This window comes from Phragmites australis, chromosome 13, assembly GCF_958298935.1.
Source record: "Phragmites australis chromosome 13, lpPhrAust1.1, whole genome shotgun sequence".
Taxonomy (NCBI): Eukaryota; Viridiplantae; Streptophyta; class Magnoliopsida; order Poales; family Poaceae; genus Phragmites; species Phragmites australis.
Genome location: NC_084933.1, coordinates 24,448,926 through 24,467,771, shown reverse-complemented (window position 1 = coordinate 24,467,771; position 18,846 = coordinate 24,448,926). Strand labels below are relative to the sequence as shown.

At 44.5% G+C, this 18,846-nt stretch overlaps 1 protein-coding gene and 1 long non-coding RNA gene across 12 annotated transcripts; one reads left to right on the top strand and one right to left on the bottom strand.

Annotated features, from left to right (window-relative positions):
* Positions 1 to 8,934: 8,934 nt before the first annotated feature.
* Positions 8,935 to 10,908, bottom strand: LOC133889316 (uncharacterized). The gene is made up of 2 exons (XM_062329834.1): positions 10,888 to 10,908; positions 8,935 to 10,787 (listed from the first exon to the last, which is right to left on the bottom strand). The coding sequence occupies exons 1-2, from the start codon at positions 10,906 to 10,908 to the stop codon at positions 9,084 to 9,086; spliced, it is 1,725 nt and encodes a 574-aa protein (XP_062185818.1). The 3' UTR covers positions 8,935 to 9,083.
* Positions 10,909 to 12,152: 1,244 nt separating this feature from the next.
* On the top strand, positions 12,153 to 18,543 carry LOC133888191 (uncharacterized). Of its 11 annotated transcripts, none has more exons than XR_009903740.1 (10): positions 12,154 to 13,027; positions 13,401 to 13,641; positions 13,728 to 13,808; positions 14,589 to 14,681; positions 15,606 to 15,680; positions 15,799 to 16,052; positions 16,764 to 16,839; positions 17,794 to 17,899; positions 18,022 to 18,104; positions 18,209 to 18,543. It is a non-coding gene; the product is annotated as an uncharacterized LOC133888191 (long non-coding RNA). The 11 variants fall into 11 exon arrangements; XR_009903739.1 differs by having other exon boundaries at positions 12,155 to 13,027; positions 18,250 to 18,543; XR_009903741.1 differs by having other exon boundaries at positions 12,153 to 13,027; positions 15,606 to 15,720; positions 17,794 to 18,104; positions 18,250 to 18,543.
* Positions 18,544 to 18,846: the final 303 nt, after the last annotated feature.

Below are 18,846 nucleotides of genomic sequence, written 5' to 3'. Positions count from 1 at the left end.
TGCGTTATCCTGTACCATCTTGATGACAAAAAAAATCGCCGTTACTCTAAAATTACGCATTCGTTGCTTAGCCAAGCGGATGCAGATTCAGTGCCATAATGAAGCTTTGCCCTGGGTCTTTTTGCGCCCGTGTGATGCAGCTATCGTTAGAGCCATTTTCGTCGAAGAACAGAGTACGGTTCTATTAGAATTACAGGGGCAGAGTCTATATAACAGTTCTTAATAAATCTTAAAGGTCTATATTATGGAGATATGATCTATAATGAGTTTTATTTTTCATTAGTATCATATTACTAATTAAGATGGATGTAGGGTTTTTTTTCCCTATATAGGTAAGGATCATATCTCATTAGTTGAATAATTATATAGACTACTAATTAAGAATAGCTTTTATATTTAGAATACTCTCATTATATGAATCTATATAAAAATAGGGTTTTTTTTGTTTCTTTCTATTTTTTTAGTCTACTTCATCCTGGTATCAGTATACACCGGTAATCAAGAGAGCAAGTCTTCGAAACCCTCGCTCTTGAGATCCTGCATTTAACATCCTGAGTTTAACATGTTAATTAGTTGCAAATTTTGCTCTAAATTAAAAAAAATTGTGATTAATTAGGCTAACTAAAATCGACGATGTATGTATATGATTGTATACTAGTATGCATACATTTATATATTAAATGTATTTAGTTGACCAGGTATTCCAAAATGCACTAAAATTATTTTCAAAATAATCTCTACATTAAATTGGTTCATGTGAATTGATTTATGATTTTTATGGTTCTTTGTGTGGAGAATTGAAATTGAATGTCTCTCGATTTAAAATCTGTTCGTATATTCTATTCAGCTAAATTCCAATTTGAATTCAAATCTTTTGATTCAAATCATCTTCAAGATCTCAAGATTCAAATCCAAATCATGATTCAAATGTCCCCAATTAAATTTATGTAAAGACCAAACTCAAATCCAGATTCAAAAACTATATTTTGAATTTATTCCAAACCCCTACCTCTTTTTCCTTTTCCTTTCCCCTTTTTCATTTTCAACCATTTTTCCCCAGGCTCAATCTCTCCCTTCCTTCTCTTTTTCTTAGCCCGGTCGGCCCAGCCTTCCTCCCCCTCTTTTCTCCCTCGCGCGGCCCACACCCAGCTAGTCGACCTCCTTTCCTTCTCCTCTCTCTTCTCTCTAGCGCGGCTCGGCTGTCCGACCCAGCCGGCCGTTCCTCCCGCCCCCGCGCCTCTCCTTCCTCCTCCAGCGTGACGTCGCGCCACTCACCACCGTGACAGCAGCCTTCTTCGGGGAAACTATCCTCGATCGGCCTCTGCCTCTCCCGCTCTGTCCCTTCTCTCTCTACGCACGCCGTGCCGCCCATACCTCTGCAAGCCACGTGACTTTTGCGCCCCGCCCGTGCATGGATGACGCAGAGCGCCCACACCGCGGGAAATGCGGTGGGCGCTGACTTGCCATCTCACCACCGACGACCGCGTGATGCCAGCACGCTCGCCGCCTCTCTGCTCACCTCTCTCCCCTCTATAAATAGCGAAACCCGACTCATCTCTTTCCCCCCATTTCACCGCCGCCATCGCCATTCTCACCACCACACCTCCGCTAGCGTCAATCCACCGTCCACAAGCTGTCATGGGGCACCAGGGAGCAGACGTCATCCCTGTGCGGCCATCCTTTGGCTGTAAGCCTGATGGGAGGGGGCGTTAGAGCCGAAGTCGAGTTGTTCCGCCGCTTCGACGCCATCGCTCCGCCGGCCGCTGTCCCATCTCTCGCCATCTCCGAGCGCGGTGAGCACCTCGGATCCCTAGCGCCCCTCCTTGTAGCATGTAGGTGTCCCCATAGTCTTTCTGGCGTGTAGCCACGCGTAGCCGCGCGTTTTGACCTTCCACCGTCGTGCTATGCTCGTCGCCGACATGTTCGTGCTCTGTGTGTGAGGTTGACCATCGTATCGTGATGCCTTGGGGCCTTAGGCCCCTTTTCCATGCAGGTTGGCACCTCCTAGTGCAGGGGAGGTGTTGTTCGATTTTGCCCGTGCCGTTGCCCCCTCTCCAGTTGGCGTCTGATATCGCTCCCGTCGTTGGTCGCCGTCGATGAGCCCCTAGCTGAACTCCCTATTGCGTGTAGATTCTCGGTGTGGACTTCCCGTCATGAAACCCTGGTCAGAGAGCATCGCTGGCAAGCATTCCGGCGCGGTTCCGCCACAATTCCTCATTGTTGGCCGATTTTCCCCTCCCCTCCGCTGCTCGCATCGCGCCAGCATGCGCGCTCGCGTGGATCGGCCATAGATCGTGGCTTGGCCTGGCCGAGTGGGCCACGGCTCAGCCCACGCACCCGCTGGCCGTGCCCCAATGGGACAGCCCAACTCCGTAGCCCGCTAGCCACTAGACCAAAAATGAACAGGCCTACACTGTACGGCTCAGTACTGTGCAGCACAAGCCTGGCCTGACCCAATCCGAGCCCATTTTTGTCCCAGCTGGCACTGTTCATGTGGGTCCCACTAAATCACTGTTCATATGGACACATGCTACTGTTTAGTGGGTCCCACTCATGAATAGTGCATTTTTTTAATTTCCCTATTTAATTTTAGATTAAATCTTTCGGGAGTCATAACTTCTCCATTCTGGCTCTGATTCCAATGATTCTTTCACTGAAATTCTTCTAAATTCGATATCTATCTATCCATCACAGTGTGATATCCATTATGGTTTATTTGACTTTCTATTTGGTGTTATATGATTCTTTCCTAGTATAGCCCGTTAATGATCATAGTCACAATTGCAAAACTGTTAGAATTCTGTGCAGGAAGCTTCAGAAGCGAGGAAGATCCTAACTACAACCAAGATCTTAACGAAAACCTCAGAGAAGGTAAGTCATATTTCCTTGATCATATTGAACCTATGTTTTTAACTAATCTAATTGATCAACTAAAATTAGATGTATATCGCATGTGCTATATAATATGCTTTTATAAACTGCTTGTAGTAGTTAATCATATTAAACACTTGCCATGTCATAAATGTTATCATCCAAAATACATATCACCTTAGGATTACCTGTTGTTATCTATATTAATAACAGACGATGTCTTGATATCTAGCATGCGTAGGATTGAATATGTCTCCCCGGAGACATCGCTTTTGAAAATACGTCTGTTCGGAGATATTACTTCACCGTTTATCAAATTGACTCAATACCATGAATCCTTGATGGTTGTGAATTCCGTGATGATTATGAAATCCTCGATGCCCTGTGGGATATGGTGGGGGATGTGTAAAAATAGGTGAAAACTGTTTGGCAAGGGCATGTGGAGTAGTATTCTGAATGAGTATGCTCCTAGGGGCTTGAGTTATCTCTGTGGTGTTCATTGCTAGAAGATATCTGCCCCGACCGCTTAAGGACCTAGACGTTGCACCGTTTGGCCTACCCACCCCATGCAACAAAGCGTCCTGAATGGGCAGGACTTGACGTCTTCTTAAATATATTGAGTTGGGTATCATACTAGGAGGCTGAGAGCAGCGAGCAGTCAAGTGTCCATTTGACCCTCTATTTGAAGGTTGCTAGTTTCGGCCTAGGCTTACTAGGAGGACTAGCCTTTAGTACATGGACCCTGACGCTTGGGGTAAATCTTGTAGAAAATCCCGACATGAAGGGTGATTGGAGTGTATCGGTATGATTCGCTCCTCCGCTTGCAATGGTTGGAGGCTGAGCATACCGCATGGGTACAACGTCCAACCTCTACAGAGTGTAAACCTATTCGAATAGTCATGTCCACGGTCATGGACATGCGAAAGTAGCAATCACGCTGATTAGACTCTAGGTATGTGTGTGCCTTGATGAGTTAGCGTGTGGACTAGATGTCCATGTGATGAGGTTACTGGCTAAATTCGTCAGGATCTATGTGGTACTAGAGGTACACCATATGTGATGAAAGGAACTGCAGAGTGAGGTGTAGCCCCGCCCAGAACCCAAAAAACCCTCAGATATAGCTTGCTACTTGGTTTTGAACTGTTTAAACTGTTTTGAAGTCAATCCTAGATGATTCAATTGGATACCTATATAAACTACTTTATGTTTAAAACTAAATCATAAAGCCTTATCATTGAATTACCAATTTATGCATCTACCAACACCTTGAAGTAGTATATAACTTGCTGAGTACCTTCCGTCATTCAGATGAGGAAGCCGATACCGACTTCACCGGAGGTGAAGGCGAGGATAAAGAATAGTCTTAGAGGTCACGTTCACACCCTAGCTGCTTGTAGCTTTGAGTCTTTGCTTTCCGTTATATTTTATTGGCATCTCAGCCAAGTTTGTAATATATAGTATGTGTTGTAACCTTTTGTGTTCTAAACCTTAGTAGTTATATATGAAGCTTGATTGTGATACTACAAGTGTTGTACTGTACGTATCAGCTATTTGATCTAGGGGCTGATACAGGAGGTGTAAGAGATCCCGGGATTAAGGTCTTACATTACACCGGGAGAGAGCGAATAAAGTTTTTGGGAAGCGCTCCGTGCGAGTGTTCAAGTTCTTCACCACGGCTCGCCTTACTGGTTGCTTAGACACTGCTCACTGTCATCATCAATAAATTCGGCGCGTCATCAGCAAGATCGATCGTGTCGTCAACACGGTGCAACCAGCATCTTCAGCAACCTCCACAATGCAAGATCAGTACGTAAAAATCATGTTACTCGTACTTTATTTTATGCGGTTCCTAATTTCGAGTATAGTAGATCTAGACATATGTAATGCTTTCATACGCATGACTATATTATGCTATGTTAATATGAACATGCTAGTTTATCAATTTATGCTCATGAATTATTTATAAATTAAATAAATCTTAAAATGTCATAAATTCCAATAATCCAAAACCTTATTGTAGGTACTTAGGTTTATCAATAATTGTATTTGTCGATGCACTGAGGCCAGACAAGTTTTTTAGTGTGCACTTTAAGAGATGGCAAGTCAAAATCACTCTATGACTGACTACTATGAATGTCTACTGGGTGGCTAATAACAAGCCGGAAGGAATACTTACTGCTGAGCAGAAAAAGGCGTTCACGGATGCCAATACACTCTTTATAGGATGTATTTTTAGCGTTATTAATGGTCGTCTTTTGATGTGTACATGCACATACAAAATGCGAAGGAGCTGTGGGATGCACTGAATGCTAAATTCGGTGCATCAGAGTACAAGAGACAAGAAATTATTGTTGAGAGTTTGATCGCATCTCTTGATGTTGAGGAGAAAGCTTGGGCTAAAGATGCAAGTCTAAAAGGAGGCGAAGGATAGACTAACACCAATATGGTGCAAAAGTCATTGCACAGTAAGAACAAAGGAAAAGATAATAAGTCAAACAAAATTACCACCTTTAAGAAGAAGAAGATGAACACAGTAAAACTACCTTACTTTGTGTGCGGTGAGATTGAGCACTTCACCAAGGATTGTTCAGACCGCAAGGGAAGAAAGGCTCTACAAAAGCAGAACTCAAATATTGCTAATGTGGTGAACATTAGCGTAGCTAGAAATGGAGCTGCAAGGTATGGAAATTTACCTTTAGTGTTTCAGTATTTTAGTCTATTAATTGGTGGATTGACACATGGGCCAATGTTCATTTATGTCCTGATATCTCAATATTATCTTATTATCAGGTCGCCCAGAATTCCTCCATCCTAATGGCGAATGGATCACATAGTTCTGTTTGTAGTGTTGACACAATATATCTAAAATTTACTTCGGGAAAGTTCGTGTAGCTAAGGAACGTGCAGCATGTCCATACAATGAATAAGAATCTAATTAGCGTTTCCCTTCACTGTAAAGAAGGGTTTAAGGTGATGTTCGAGTCTAATAAAGTACTAGTGTCAAAGTATGCATAATTTATTAGTAAATGCTACGAGTGCGGAGGCTTGTTCCGTTTTTCCCTTTCTGATTTTAGTAATAAGTCCGTGAACCATATTTGTGGCAATATTAACGATGATGCTAGTGTTTGACATTCATGGTTATGTCATTTAAATTTTGGTTCTATGTTATGACTTTTCAGCAAGAGTTTAATTTTGAATTTTTCCATAGTCAAAGGTTTTAAATGTCATAGTTGTGTGCAATCGAAACAAACTCGTAAGCCTCATAAGGCAGATGGGGAGAGAAATTTGGCACCGCTAAAACTCATATATTCAATAAATTCGACACATCATCAGCAAACCTGCTATATACACTGCAAGGCTATTCTACGCCTATACGCAGTTGCTATTCGCACTGCGCACATCCCCAGTTACAACCCTAAACACTATGAGTTACAACCTTTTTGGTAGACCAGTTACAACTTCACGTCCAGAAATACATAATTGCAACACGAGAAGCTAACAATATAAGTTACAACTTGTTATTCGCACTGTTCATATCCCCCAGTTACAACCCAAAATACTATGAGTTACAACTTGTTAGGTAGACCAGTTACAACTTCACGTCCAGAATGCATAATTGTAACACGAGAAGCTAACAGTGTGAGTTACAACTTGTTATTCGCACTGCACATATCCTCTAGTTACAACTCGAAATACTTCGAGTTACAACTTGTTAGGTAGACCATTTATAACTTCACGTCCATAAATACATAATTACAATACGAGAAGCTAACATTGTGAGTTACAACTTGTTATTCGTACTGCGCACATCCTACAGTTACAACCTGAAACATTATGAGTTACAACTTATGAGATTTATACAGATATAAACTACAACGAGCATAACTGCAGAATATATATATACATATATATATATACATATGTATGTATATGTATATATATATGTATATATATTCCAACAGTTTCTGCCTCCGATGCTTTTCTGGTGAGCAGAGTTTTGAAATGACATCGACCAAGCTTCACTGATGCGATACCCCCCTCCTCCAGCTTTGTAGTACCAGTACTACACGATTACAGTTGGAACGTGCTGAAAGTTCGGTTGCAGTGCCGTAGTAGTAGCTACTAGCGCCTACCGCTGGATGTTCGACAGTGATGGGCTGCGGTGATTGTTTGTTTATTAGGGAGGAAAAAATAAGGCGTGGCTACGACAAGGCAGTGATGTTTAATCCTCCCCATCCGCTGAAACTTTTAAATTACTACTCCACCTAGCAGAGCAGAGCTAATGATGTCGCAAGCTTAGCTACTCGCCTAGTCGCTCTGCTTCTCGTGTCATCACCAATTTTTAACGATGCAAAAATTCTCAGCTTCGTTAAGCTCTCAGGTAGCTTGCTCGATCTACTTCCTTGCTACCCCAGTTTAGCTTACGAACAAATCGCAAGTTCGTTTGCTGCTCCTTGCTCGTGAGCTAATTCGCCTCAACCCAGTCAGTCACGATCTCCTGTGCTGAAAAAAAAAAAAACCTGCGTGCTTTTGACGAGGGGCAGGGGGGCAAGATGGCCTCCTTGGCTTCAGTTCAGCAAGATCGGTTGGACGAGCGTGTCGATGGATGACGGATCCGGTCAAGACTCAAGACGAGGAAGCAAAAACCGCGCCCCAGCTGAGCCGCCTGCCTTCCGTCCTTCAAGGCATCGAGCGATCCCGTCTCGTGCGTGCGTCACCGTCCACCCGCGCCCACACCTATCAAGCATGCAGCGAGGCGAGGGATCTGCCGAGAAAACAGAAAAGCCATCGTTTTCGCACGGCATGCTGATGTTCAACTCGGCGGCTGCAATGTACGTTGCAGCACTGACTTGTGGCGGCGTCAAGTTAGCGTACGAATCGGAGGCGTGCGGCGCGGCACGGCAGAGTTGCGGGAACTGCCGCCGAACGCCGAGGGATCCCAATGTTTAAGCAGAACAACAGCAGATAAGTATCACCAGACTACTACTGTAAATGCATGAAGATCGCACTTATCGACCAGTCGGAGTGTGCTGCAGTGCTGGTCTGCCCAATCGTTTCGGGAGATGCATGGGTTTTTTTTTATAATTATCTATATGTTTATTGTAACTATCACCAAATCCGTTGCAGTCTAGCTGGTTAGATCATCTCCAACGGAAGCTGCAAAATTCAGAAAATTCAGTGCTGCAATGATTTGCGGACTACTGTTCATCCAGTTTTCATCCTCAACAGAAGCTTCATCGGTCTCTACAGTAATACGGCCGGAAGCAAAACGGGAGAAGCAAATTTGTGGTGTAGTATAGCGATCCTAACACTGTTTATAGAGTATGATTATAGGGTCAAAAAGAGGAGGAGAGTAATGAAAGGTAGGAAATAAGATAGCTGTTGGAGATGAAAAAAATAGAGGATGATGTAATAGTGTTACAGAAAATGAATTTTTAGAGTGTCTGTTGAAGATGATCTTAGAATACTCGCCTCTCACCCGAGAGATCCGGAAAAGGAATTTTTTACTCATTAGGTTGCTTTATTTTTTACTTCTTGTCTCTCCATGGATCCAAAATCTGTTCATTCGGTTTCAGCTTTCACTTTAGGCATGGACATAATAAGTTCTCCCGTTCTATCGCTTCATGTGTCCTGCTGCACGCATGCCTGTCCAGACTTTCCTCGGTCGTCAGATCACACCATCCACGGACCCGGGAAATTCATTTCTCACCCTAGGCGCGCCAATTAGGTCTTGGCCCTTTCCTTTCTTTTGTTGTTCTGCGATAAACGTATCAATTTGTGGTGCTTAGTACGAATATCTCAGCAGCAATCCTTGATTCTGGCGTCGAACTGTCAAAGAAAGGCAGCAGAGAGAGTCACATGACAAGATGGTAAACCAAAAAAAATCCAATAATTACAGCTCGATCAAACCTCACTGCCTGAACAAATCAATTACAGAAAGGAGCAAAGCTAGCTAGGTTGGCGTTACACAAGAACATTGTAGTAAGAATGTGATATACTAGCAGTACAGTTCGGGAGGCATCTGGAGCTGACCTTATTTACTGAGCACAGACTCCTGACAATTCGTATATGTTCTGTCTCCATGCAAGTATGCTAATCTAGAAAAAGAAAAGCAAATTACATGTATGCACTGGAATAATGTACTCAAATTGCAGATGCAATGCTCTGAGCTAGTGTTAGTTAATAAAAATATGTACTGACTGATTAACGGCTCATTGTCGGGTGCTCCTGTCACCACCTCCGGCCGACGAGGAGCCAATGCCAACTTGCAGCCACGGCTCCGTTGGCTCCCCATCCATGCTAACCACGTCCTTGAGGTCGCTGAGCCTGGCTTTCTTGGCTGTGGTGCTGTCCGCCTCATCCTCTGCTGCGGCGCTCGCCGTCGCCGCGTCGTGGCCGCTCGTGGAAGAAATCTTGCTCCGGTGGCTCGCCTTGCTCGGTACAACCGGTGACTGGAAGTGTACCGGCGCTGCCACGTCGAGATGGAACGAGCTGCTGCCGGCCTCGGCTCGCACCACGGGAGCCGTCAGTGGTAGCGGGTTTGCCGCAATGGTGAGGTCGAGCGCCGGATCCGGTGCGTCCCCCGATGGTCGGAGGATAAGCTGGTGTCTGACTACGCCGGCGATGTCTTCGGTTAGGGGTGGGACTGTGAGGTGGGCGACCGGGTTAGTGGGGTCCGCTGTGCTCGAGGCGAGCCAGTGGCACCGCTTGTGGCCTCCGAGCGCCTGTCCGGAGGTGAACAGGCGGTGGCACACTGAGCACTCGTGCATTTTGGCGTTTTTCTTGCACGGCGTTGCAACGGTGAGTAACGCGACCGGCGGTTCGTGTACGATGGGCACGAGGGCCATTGATACTGATGCCGCTGCCTCGCTCGTTCCGACGTCGGTGTCCCCGTCAATGGTGTTGTAAATGTTTGTCCTGACATCCGCACTTCCATTCGCATTGACATCGACGGCGGTGGCCTTTCCGTTATCGTTGTTCGTACTAGGGGATGCTGCATGAGCGTAACTGGGCTGCTCACTAGCACTGCTCTCGATCTTGGCCGCGAAACAGCCCTTCACCTTCTTGTGGCTGGCTCGGTGCCCGCCAAGAGCCTGGTGCGAGGTGAACACCTTCTTACAGGCCTTGCATTCGAACACGCCGCGTGGTGCAGGCGAAACGTACTGCATCGCCGCCACCTCCGAGGGCAGTGCCATCACTGGCTCCGATGCCGGCGCCAAGAAAGAGATCGGTTGCAGCAGTGGCGGCCGTCTGCCGCCTTCCTTACTTGCTGACGTGCACGGATCCTTCTGGTCGGTCCTGGCGACGGTTGCATGCTCAATATTGTTGGACGACGAGAGCATGACGAGGCAATTGGCGAGGTCCTCTTCCTCGCCCGACGCGCAACGCCGCGACGGATCCGTGGGTAAAGGGTCGTCCCCCGCGGTCATCAACTTGACGCGGCGCGAGCGCTTCCCTTTTGACCACCCGGCGCCCACCGCCGGATCCTCCTCGCTGTCGGCGTCAGACGGAGGCGATGACGAACGCAGCGAGCCATCCGCCTCGTCATCCTCCTCGTCCGAGTTGCACCTGCCGTGCTCAAGAAAAAGCTCCCACGACGTGAACTCCTTCCCGCAGTTCTTGCACACTTGGCAGCTCCTGATCAGGCGGTTCGGATTTGCCCGGAGCGCGTACGCGTGCGTCGCCGACGTGCCCGGTGCGTCCCACTGATCATCCGACCCGCGGCTCCTCACGGGCGGCTCATCGCGGGGCGAGTCGTCGTCAGCGCCAAACCCGTCGACGTCGCTGGCGCTGTGCGCTCTCATGTGCCCGCCGAGCGCGCTGCCGCACGTGAACCCCTTGTTGCACACTCGACAGAAATGCTTGTACTCCGGCGGCCGCGGTGGTGACGGCGACGGCGGCATCTGGCCATGATGCTCAAGAGATGCAGCGGATGTTAGCGAACGATCAATCGCGCAGCGGAAACGTGTGGTGAGGGAAAAACCAAATCAAGTGCAACATTGCGCATGCACGTACCAGATATGTAGATTCACACATGGCCACGAACCGCCAACGGATTCGATGGTCGCGACGGTGTCTCGCGAGACGTCGGAGAGGCGTCTCGATCTCGTGGTCACAATTGCGGCCAACTTTTTCAATTGCATAATTGGAGTGTTTGCCGTATATATAGGTCTTGGCATGCGTTGTGCTGCCTTTGGCCGTTAAGCTAGTGACAAGTGGCGAGGCATTCAGTGGTGGTTACTCCACGAACACACCTGTCAGGCTAAGAGGTCCTGCATTATTCGGTGAAAAATATATCTTCCGAGGTTATTGGGGGGAAAGTCCCAAACCACTGGTCCTTGAGACTTGAGAGGGTCAAGTTGGGCACGACTTATTAGCGGTTAACCACTAGTTATTACACTAGCAAAGGATTTTCCTTTTTTTAGCTACTCATCCGTGGCATTGGTTTAATATAATGATATGTTCTACTAAAAAAGTAGTCAATATTACTGATCCTGCGGAGTTGAACTCGCTACAGACCAACCCATGGGTCTTAATCTATCTATCATTATCTTAATATTTGATGGAAAAAGTAGCCACCATATTTACTCTTAAGATCATGAAATTAACATATTAATTAAAAAAAAAAATAGACTACTTATTGTTATTAACATCTAATGGTCTTGATTAAACAAAAAGTTTACATCAAATATGATTTAATAAATATGTAAATTGGAATTAAAAGATATAGAAAATTAGCAGTTCGATTTTCATATGGTTTTGGAAGCAAAACATCTAAAAATTAGCAAGACCTCACTGCAATATTTTGACATGATAGCATTTGATTAATTATATTTTACATGGACTCTTTATAATATTTTTTTTTCAAGATTATATTTAATATGGATCCTTCATTTTTCTATTCTAACTCTAATTTTAATTATTATTTATTTTATTTTATTTGAACTTTTTGTTTAGATATTTTGCTTTCGCATGTGTATGAAAATTTAACTGTTAATTTTTATTTTTTTTAAATTTCGATATACCTAATTATAAATCGTATTTGATATGGATTTTTTTAAATCCAAAACACGAGATGTTCATCTATACCTATATTCCCTGCGAACTTCTCGCGCGGTCAGCCGTCCACGTCGATCGAATTTTTTTACCGCTCAATCGATCCATCGGTTGGTTGTCGTTGGTTCTCGGGCAGAGTTAGGCTCGGTGCGGGACGCGCGTCTCGCTCCAGTTGCTACTTCTGCTAGTGTTCAGCAGGTGGTGGCTCATGCGTGGGAAGCCTGATCGGTGAAGACGCTGCCACGCTGGTCCTGGCCTTTGTCCACTGGAGGAAAAAATCCGCGCCTCATCTCGTTCGACGCCCGCTCCTCTCTTTCGGCTCCGTCGCCCCCTCGCCGTTTCGCATACTGACGGCGCTCCTCCCTGCCCCCGCCGTCTCAGATATCTGGCCGGCCTACCTGCCTTGCCGCCTCCTCCACCAGATCCGGGGGGCGCCGGGTGAGAGGAGCACCGTCGCGGATCCGGCCGGACTCCCTGCCCTGTTGCCTCTCCTCCACCGGATCCCAGCGGCCAGGTGAGAGGAGCCGAGGGCGAGAAGGGGCCAACAAGAACACGCGAGGGAGGGGGCTTCTCCTCCACCCGCGCGACGACGGTGAAGCGGGGGCGGCGCGGAGGGTGCTGGGAGATGGCAACGGTAAAGGAGGCTGGCTCCTCTCCCCTTCCCGGGGGTCCTTACTCGATTTAGCGTGGGAGGCGATGCGTCCGTCCATGACGTCACACGCGAGGCACTGGGCCGGTGGCCAGCGGCGGCGCACCCGACCAGGTCCGAGCGTGTGGGTGGCGGCCTCCTCAAGCTCGGGCGGCGCAGCGTCGGCAATCCCATATGGGGTACTAAGTTGGCGGTTCCAGCGTGGGTGCAATGCGTACCTACACCGCCCTCGCCTCCTATGCCCACCTCCACCGTTCCCAGCCTCCCGACACAGAGGCATTGGCCACTTTGTCTCCACGCTATCTGCCTGCACGGGAAGAGAAGTTTTAGGAAGGGCTCCGCTCTGATTTAAGATAGCAGTACAATGGTGTTCGTGCCTTCTCCCCGGTAGGGATCAAAATTGAGGTGCCTACCGAGGCTTCTACATTGCTCCAGCTCAAACTTTCAAAGGTAAACAATCTATGAGCTCAAGATTTCAAGTCCTGGATAATAATACTAGATGTTACTTCTTTCTTCTTAAGATTGGTCCATATTTGCCTTGTATTTTATTATCAGGATATAAAGAAAAATAAAAGCTATTCAGCCAGAAAGGCTGCTCTATTTGCAGCAAAAGCACGTTTGTAATTATACTACATTTGTGCGCATGCCCAGGTTGATACACGCTTTAGTAGAATTTTTATCCTCGTCTGTTGAAATTTTCGACTAATATGTTCAGTTATATATGTTTAGGCAGTGATTTAAAGTAGGATTTCATCGATTTGCTTTTGTGCAATATGAGGGAGTACCACCTGACAAATACGTATTTGCCTTGGTGCGGAGGCAGTGCCTGTGGCCGGTGGGGAGGATGAGAGGAGCTGCGTTCGACGAGTCCGCACTCCTTGCCTCCCGCCTACGCCGCCACCAGATCGGCAGCGGCGGTGACAAGCCCATCACGCTCCACTTCAGCGACCTACATGGCTTTGCTGCCCGCGCAGACGGCGGTGCCGGGGTTCTCGCTCCGGGCGCTGTTCACGGACCGGTCGCGGGAGGATATGTACGTAGCCTTCAAGTCCCCCAATGCTGCTGTAAGATTCTGCTGTTCCGATGCTTGCCTCCTTCAAAGCTTTCATTTTGCCTATCGTTGAGATGGTTTGGGTTTGGGTTTTGGCAGATAGGCGATCAGGCGCTGTACAACGGGCTCATAGCCACCAGTATGCATGATGCCGCCACCGTGCAACTGCAGTTCGGGCAGGTGTGTCATGAACCAGTGCTCGCTTCCAATTCAGCACGATTGCACATCACTTCTACAACCACTTTGTGCAAAGAACTAACAATCTAACACTACAAAATTTATCATTCACATACATTGCTGCCTGACCTCAGATATTGGCATGCATTGAAATAATTTGATATTTCAACTCACTGATATGTCATTATGAGGAAGATAGAGCTCAGTCAATTCTATTCAGCTGATCAGCATTGAATTTTATTGCCAAGAATTGCCTTTCTCATCTCCTTGCTTCTACAAACTTTAGAGCTAGCAATGCTGTGTACGGGGTTAGCAGGTTGGGGTTGGCTGCCATTCATCATGTCTAGTCCAGTTTTTCTTAGCAAAACTTGCAGCGGATTATGGCTCAGTTTTATCTCATGATTTTTGCTCAAATGGAGAATATATTTGATTAGTTCAGATATGATGATGTTTATCAGTTTTTGTATTGTCCAAGAGAAAAAAAAAGAAGAATACAAAGATGCTATTTGTGCCCTGATAGATTCTCCTTGCTCTTAGGGTCAATTTTTTTTTTCTTCTCCATAGGTATATCCATATTCTTTCTTCTTCATAATGTGTATATATGGACACGCTTTTTTGGAGTTGATTCTTTTTGTGGGTAGTTACAAAACCATGTAAGCCTTTGGCTAAAACTATTTACCAGAGCAAATATAGAGAGAGAATTCTATGCACCCTACAATATTTTGTTCATGTTTTGAAGTAAAATTGTTGCTCTATCACTTATTTTCGTTGTTTGTGTGCAAGGCATAATGCAGGTTCCCTGGAGAAAAAGAAAGAAGCAAATGCTGGTTCCTTCTACCAAATCTAGGGGTGAAACGAAAAACCTGAAGGTGAAAGGTTTGTGCCTCTCTCTATTTACATGAATATGTTGGTTCTACTTTTATTCAGGTAGCTCAGTATGGAGTTGTAGACTAACTAAAGAAGTGCTACCAAATATGCTCTAGGTCATTTTTATTTTGGTGCTTGCATCTCCATGGTGTTTGTGCTAAAGAAATTAGTACAAAAGAAAAGACATTAATCAGGAAGAAAGTTAATGTTATAATAAGTGTGTTCTTCTCTGTTCTCTAATCTCTACAACAGAGCCTCTCTCAGTGGGTATAACGAAAATGAACCTGCAATGTTTTGTTCCTTACTCCCATTATGAGTTACAATTGGACACCAATACTCAGTTTGTCAGATGAGTAAGTATTAGGTTCAACACGACACCTAACTCGCTGTTTTGTTCATTTACATATTCAGTAGTTTTGTCCATTCCTTTCCCATTTCATAATGATGTCTTGCTGTCCTCGCTCATGCTACATTTCTGTTACATGCAGTTAGAAAAAGCTTGTTTCTTGTGTACCTCATGTGCATATATGGTAAAGTACAAACGATGCAGCTACATGACAGCACAATGTGTGGAGATGCTGGATTTGCTGATTGATACCAGCCCTTCATAAGCCTATGTTTTATCTAAGCCGACACAGTAGCTTATAGCTAACTCTTTTTTTCGCTTCATAATATTCCATATTGCTTTTCATCTTGCCAATCGTTACCTGGGATTGAAATCCACGCGGTCTAGAAGTAAAAGTAAATGTGGCCAACTATTGTTTAAATCGTGTGCCAAATGCTCCCATTTTGTGTGAAGACATGTTGGTAGTCTTCTGTTGTGCACAATTCTAGATTGTTACTATACAACCGAGCTTTTGCAGGTACAATGAGTTGACTAGTAAGATTAGAGTTTAATATATTTTCAATGGTAACATCTTCCTACTTTTTCAGTGGATACTTCAAATGCTTGGTGCAACAAATTTGGTGAGGGGATTTGAGAAAAATGCACATGCTGTGGAAGTTACGGTTAGTTCTCAAGCTCCTTTCCTGTCTGCCATATGATGATGTAATTTTCTGCTCTGTTGGTTAACTAACTAATGTGGCCTTATGACAAGAGTTAATGTTGGTTGGTATGCTCCTGCAGCCAATTCCTCTGAAAATCTCGGATACCAGTACAGCAAAATTGTCACCTGTTGGAAGTCTAGAACCCAGAGATGCTGAAATGGTCAGGCCTTTATGACCTCATTCACAAGACCTAGAGAAGGATGGCTAAACTCTCGAAGTACAAGCTGGTCACTATTTGATTCTTATAAGTAGTTTGTCTTCCGTCATCTCAACTGAAGGCCCTGCAGTCATTTCAACTGAAGGCCCTGCCAGAAACTGCAGTTGATAAGCCAGGTAAAATCCTGTACATAACTAAGGATCTTTGCTGTCATCACTGTCTGTTTTCTTGGTCACTCCAAACAAGAAGTACAAATAAAGTTGTTCACTACTATCTAGGAAGAAGTGAAAGAACAAATTGTGATAAAGCGTATCTCAACCAAGGTGTTTTCGTTTTACAGTTTGGAGTTTGTCTCAAGTTCATTCGTTTGTCATGATTATAAATTTATAATATGTACCCTTGAGGATTCAAGGTGGTAGGCAAGCATTGGTTTTGATCCTCTTTCGGCTTTAAAGTATTGTGCACATGACAAGTATTGCACTCATGCCTTAGTGATAAGGAGCAATTTATTTTCTTAGCATAACTAATTAAAATATAGGATGTGGAGTTTTGTAAGAAGTTCAAAGAAAATATGAACTGTTGCTTGCTTTCCGTTATGCAAATCGGAAGCTCAATCCATGTGAGTGTTATGGTCAGTTCTGTTGGAATTTCTTTCCTTTTTCCTGCTGGTTATGGTAACTCAATGCTACTTGCTACTTACATCACTCCTGTAAGCCTTTTTAAAAAAACTCTCCTATCCATTCCAAAAGTAATTTGTAACTCTCCTTTCCATTCCTAAAGTAATTTGTTCTTTCAATGCGATATGTGTAGTCTTGACAGTGTTCAAAGCTTTCAGTGAAATGTATAAGCATTTCCTTCTCATCATATATACTCTTTTGAAATAACAGATGAACAATCATTGAATGGAAACTTGCGGTGGTGCTAAATCCTGATGAGCATGAAGCCTGACGAATTTTTTGAAAGGTAAGTTCTCTTGCTTGCCTGTTCAGTTTTTTATTCTAGGCTGTCATCTCCCTTTATTTTCAAAATTAAGGTGCATATGTGCATGCTTATTGCTTAATGATGCATGTTGTTCACTTGGGAAAAAATAGGAACATTAGCGTCATGGTATTTTAATTAGAATGATGTCCTCAAAAAAAATTTTATCATGAATGATGGATGATGCGTGAGGAGTGTCAAGAAGGGGTGGTTAAAATCATCTGTAGCGAGGTTACATTGCTCAGCCATATACTTATTGCTTAATGATGTGAGCTGTTCACTAGGGGGAAATGGGAACATATTTTAATTAGCCTAAAAAATATTGCATCATGAATAATGGATGACGTCTGAGGAGCATTGAGAAGGGAGGGTTATAATTATCTGTAGCTAGGTTAATTACATTGCTTAGCCATGAAATATTGTCCTCGCAAATTGCATTCATATCGAGAAGTGTGAATTGGTAGTTCAAAATAAGCTCTTTCAGCTTTTTGAAACATCTGAAGACTTTAGATCGAAACATCTGAAGACTTTAGATCCAGTATATTTAGATCATTTCGATCTGGATGGAGCCAAACAGTTTTATCTTTGTATGACATTTCAAACGATGGGTTTGAATACCGACCATATAGACCTTGTTCCTATTTGAGGTTGATGATTTGCACACTTAAAGGGTAATGCTAGATTTCCTAAGTATCTTTTGCCCGACCGGACACCTCTGGTTTATTGAGCATGTTTGATTTCTACTTGCTCCAAGCAGAGACAAAAATATCAGCATGATTACTTTCCCATGAAAGATACTGAAATGGATAGGCCGTTACGCTTATTGTACCTCCCTTTGTTGTTCATTCTTTTTGTCAGATGGTTTCCTGTTAGGCTATGTTAGGTTTGGTTTAGGTCTGATTTCCTCCCCTGATGTTTTTTCCTTCTTTTTTTTGCCAGCTCCGATGTTCATTCGCCTTACGGTCCGCTTGCTTTCGGCGCTCAGTGCTGCTCTAGACGTCTGCGCCTGTGTGCTTGGTACTACGGTTTCGGTTTGGAAACATGGGTACCTTCATCACATCTGTTTTGTTGGATTCTATGGTTGGTGTATAAATGATGGAAGGGCCAGGATGATGTTCATGGTGCTGGTATTGTTTGCTTTTGCATCTGGTTTTTCGTTTATTTCAGGTTGGAAGTTCAGGCTCATTGTGGTCTGCAGTTTATCTACGGATTTAGTTCGTTGTGTTGCTGGCTAGGGTGTTGGTTTCAAGGTATTATTCTATTTTTATTCTTTGTACGCTGTGTTTTTCCTACCGTCTCTTTTGTGCAGCTAGAACCTCCTGGTGCGTCTTATTTTTTCTCTCGGGGCTCGCAGGTTGCTAAATTTGGATCACCTTGGTTTTGGTGTTAATACAGTTTCGCTCTGAAGTATGCAATATGATGAAGCTAGTGGTGCCCTGCAAGTTTATAACCACATCTACCTTTTGAGAAGAATTTGCTTTGCTAGATTACCGTTCCAAGTACGTTTTGCCTGTTATGGATTAGGTCAGCCTCCGGTTGTTGCTCTGTATATAGTTCGTTGGTTTGTCGAGACCTTTTTTCGCTGTACTGTGGTCACTTCATGTGCCTTCAAGCGCGCTACGCTTGACTTGCTTGGAAAACCTGTAGCTGGAAAATAATATTACCTGTGTGGTGCTCTGCCTTACCAAACTAGTCTTTTGGTGCAAATATGCTTGCTTTACCTGTAATAGTTCTTCCCTGTGTTTACTGTCGCTAGATGTGAACCTTGTGTTATGTTGGAGGATCAAACGAGAAAAGGCAAACTAAAGCCTTCTGCTATGTATATCTTTGCTGAACCACTATGCCAAAGTATGCTATCAAGCTAATGTACAGTTCAGATGCAGCATCGTTGCTTCTTTTATGCTCAAACTTAAGTGTACATATGCCAAAGTATGCTATCATGTTTGAATTTGTTTGAATTCAAATTGTATTGAAAAGAGAATATCACATGAA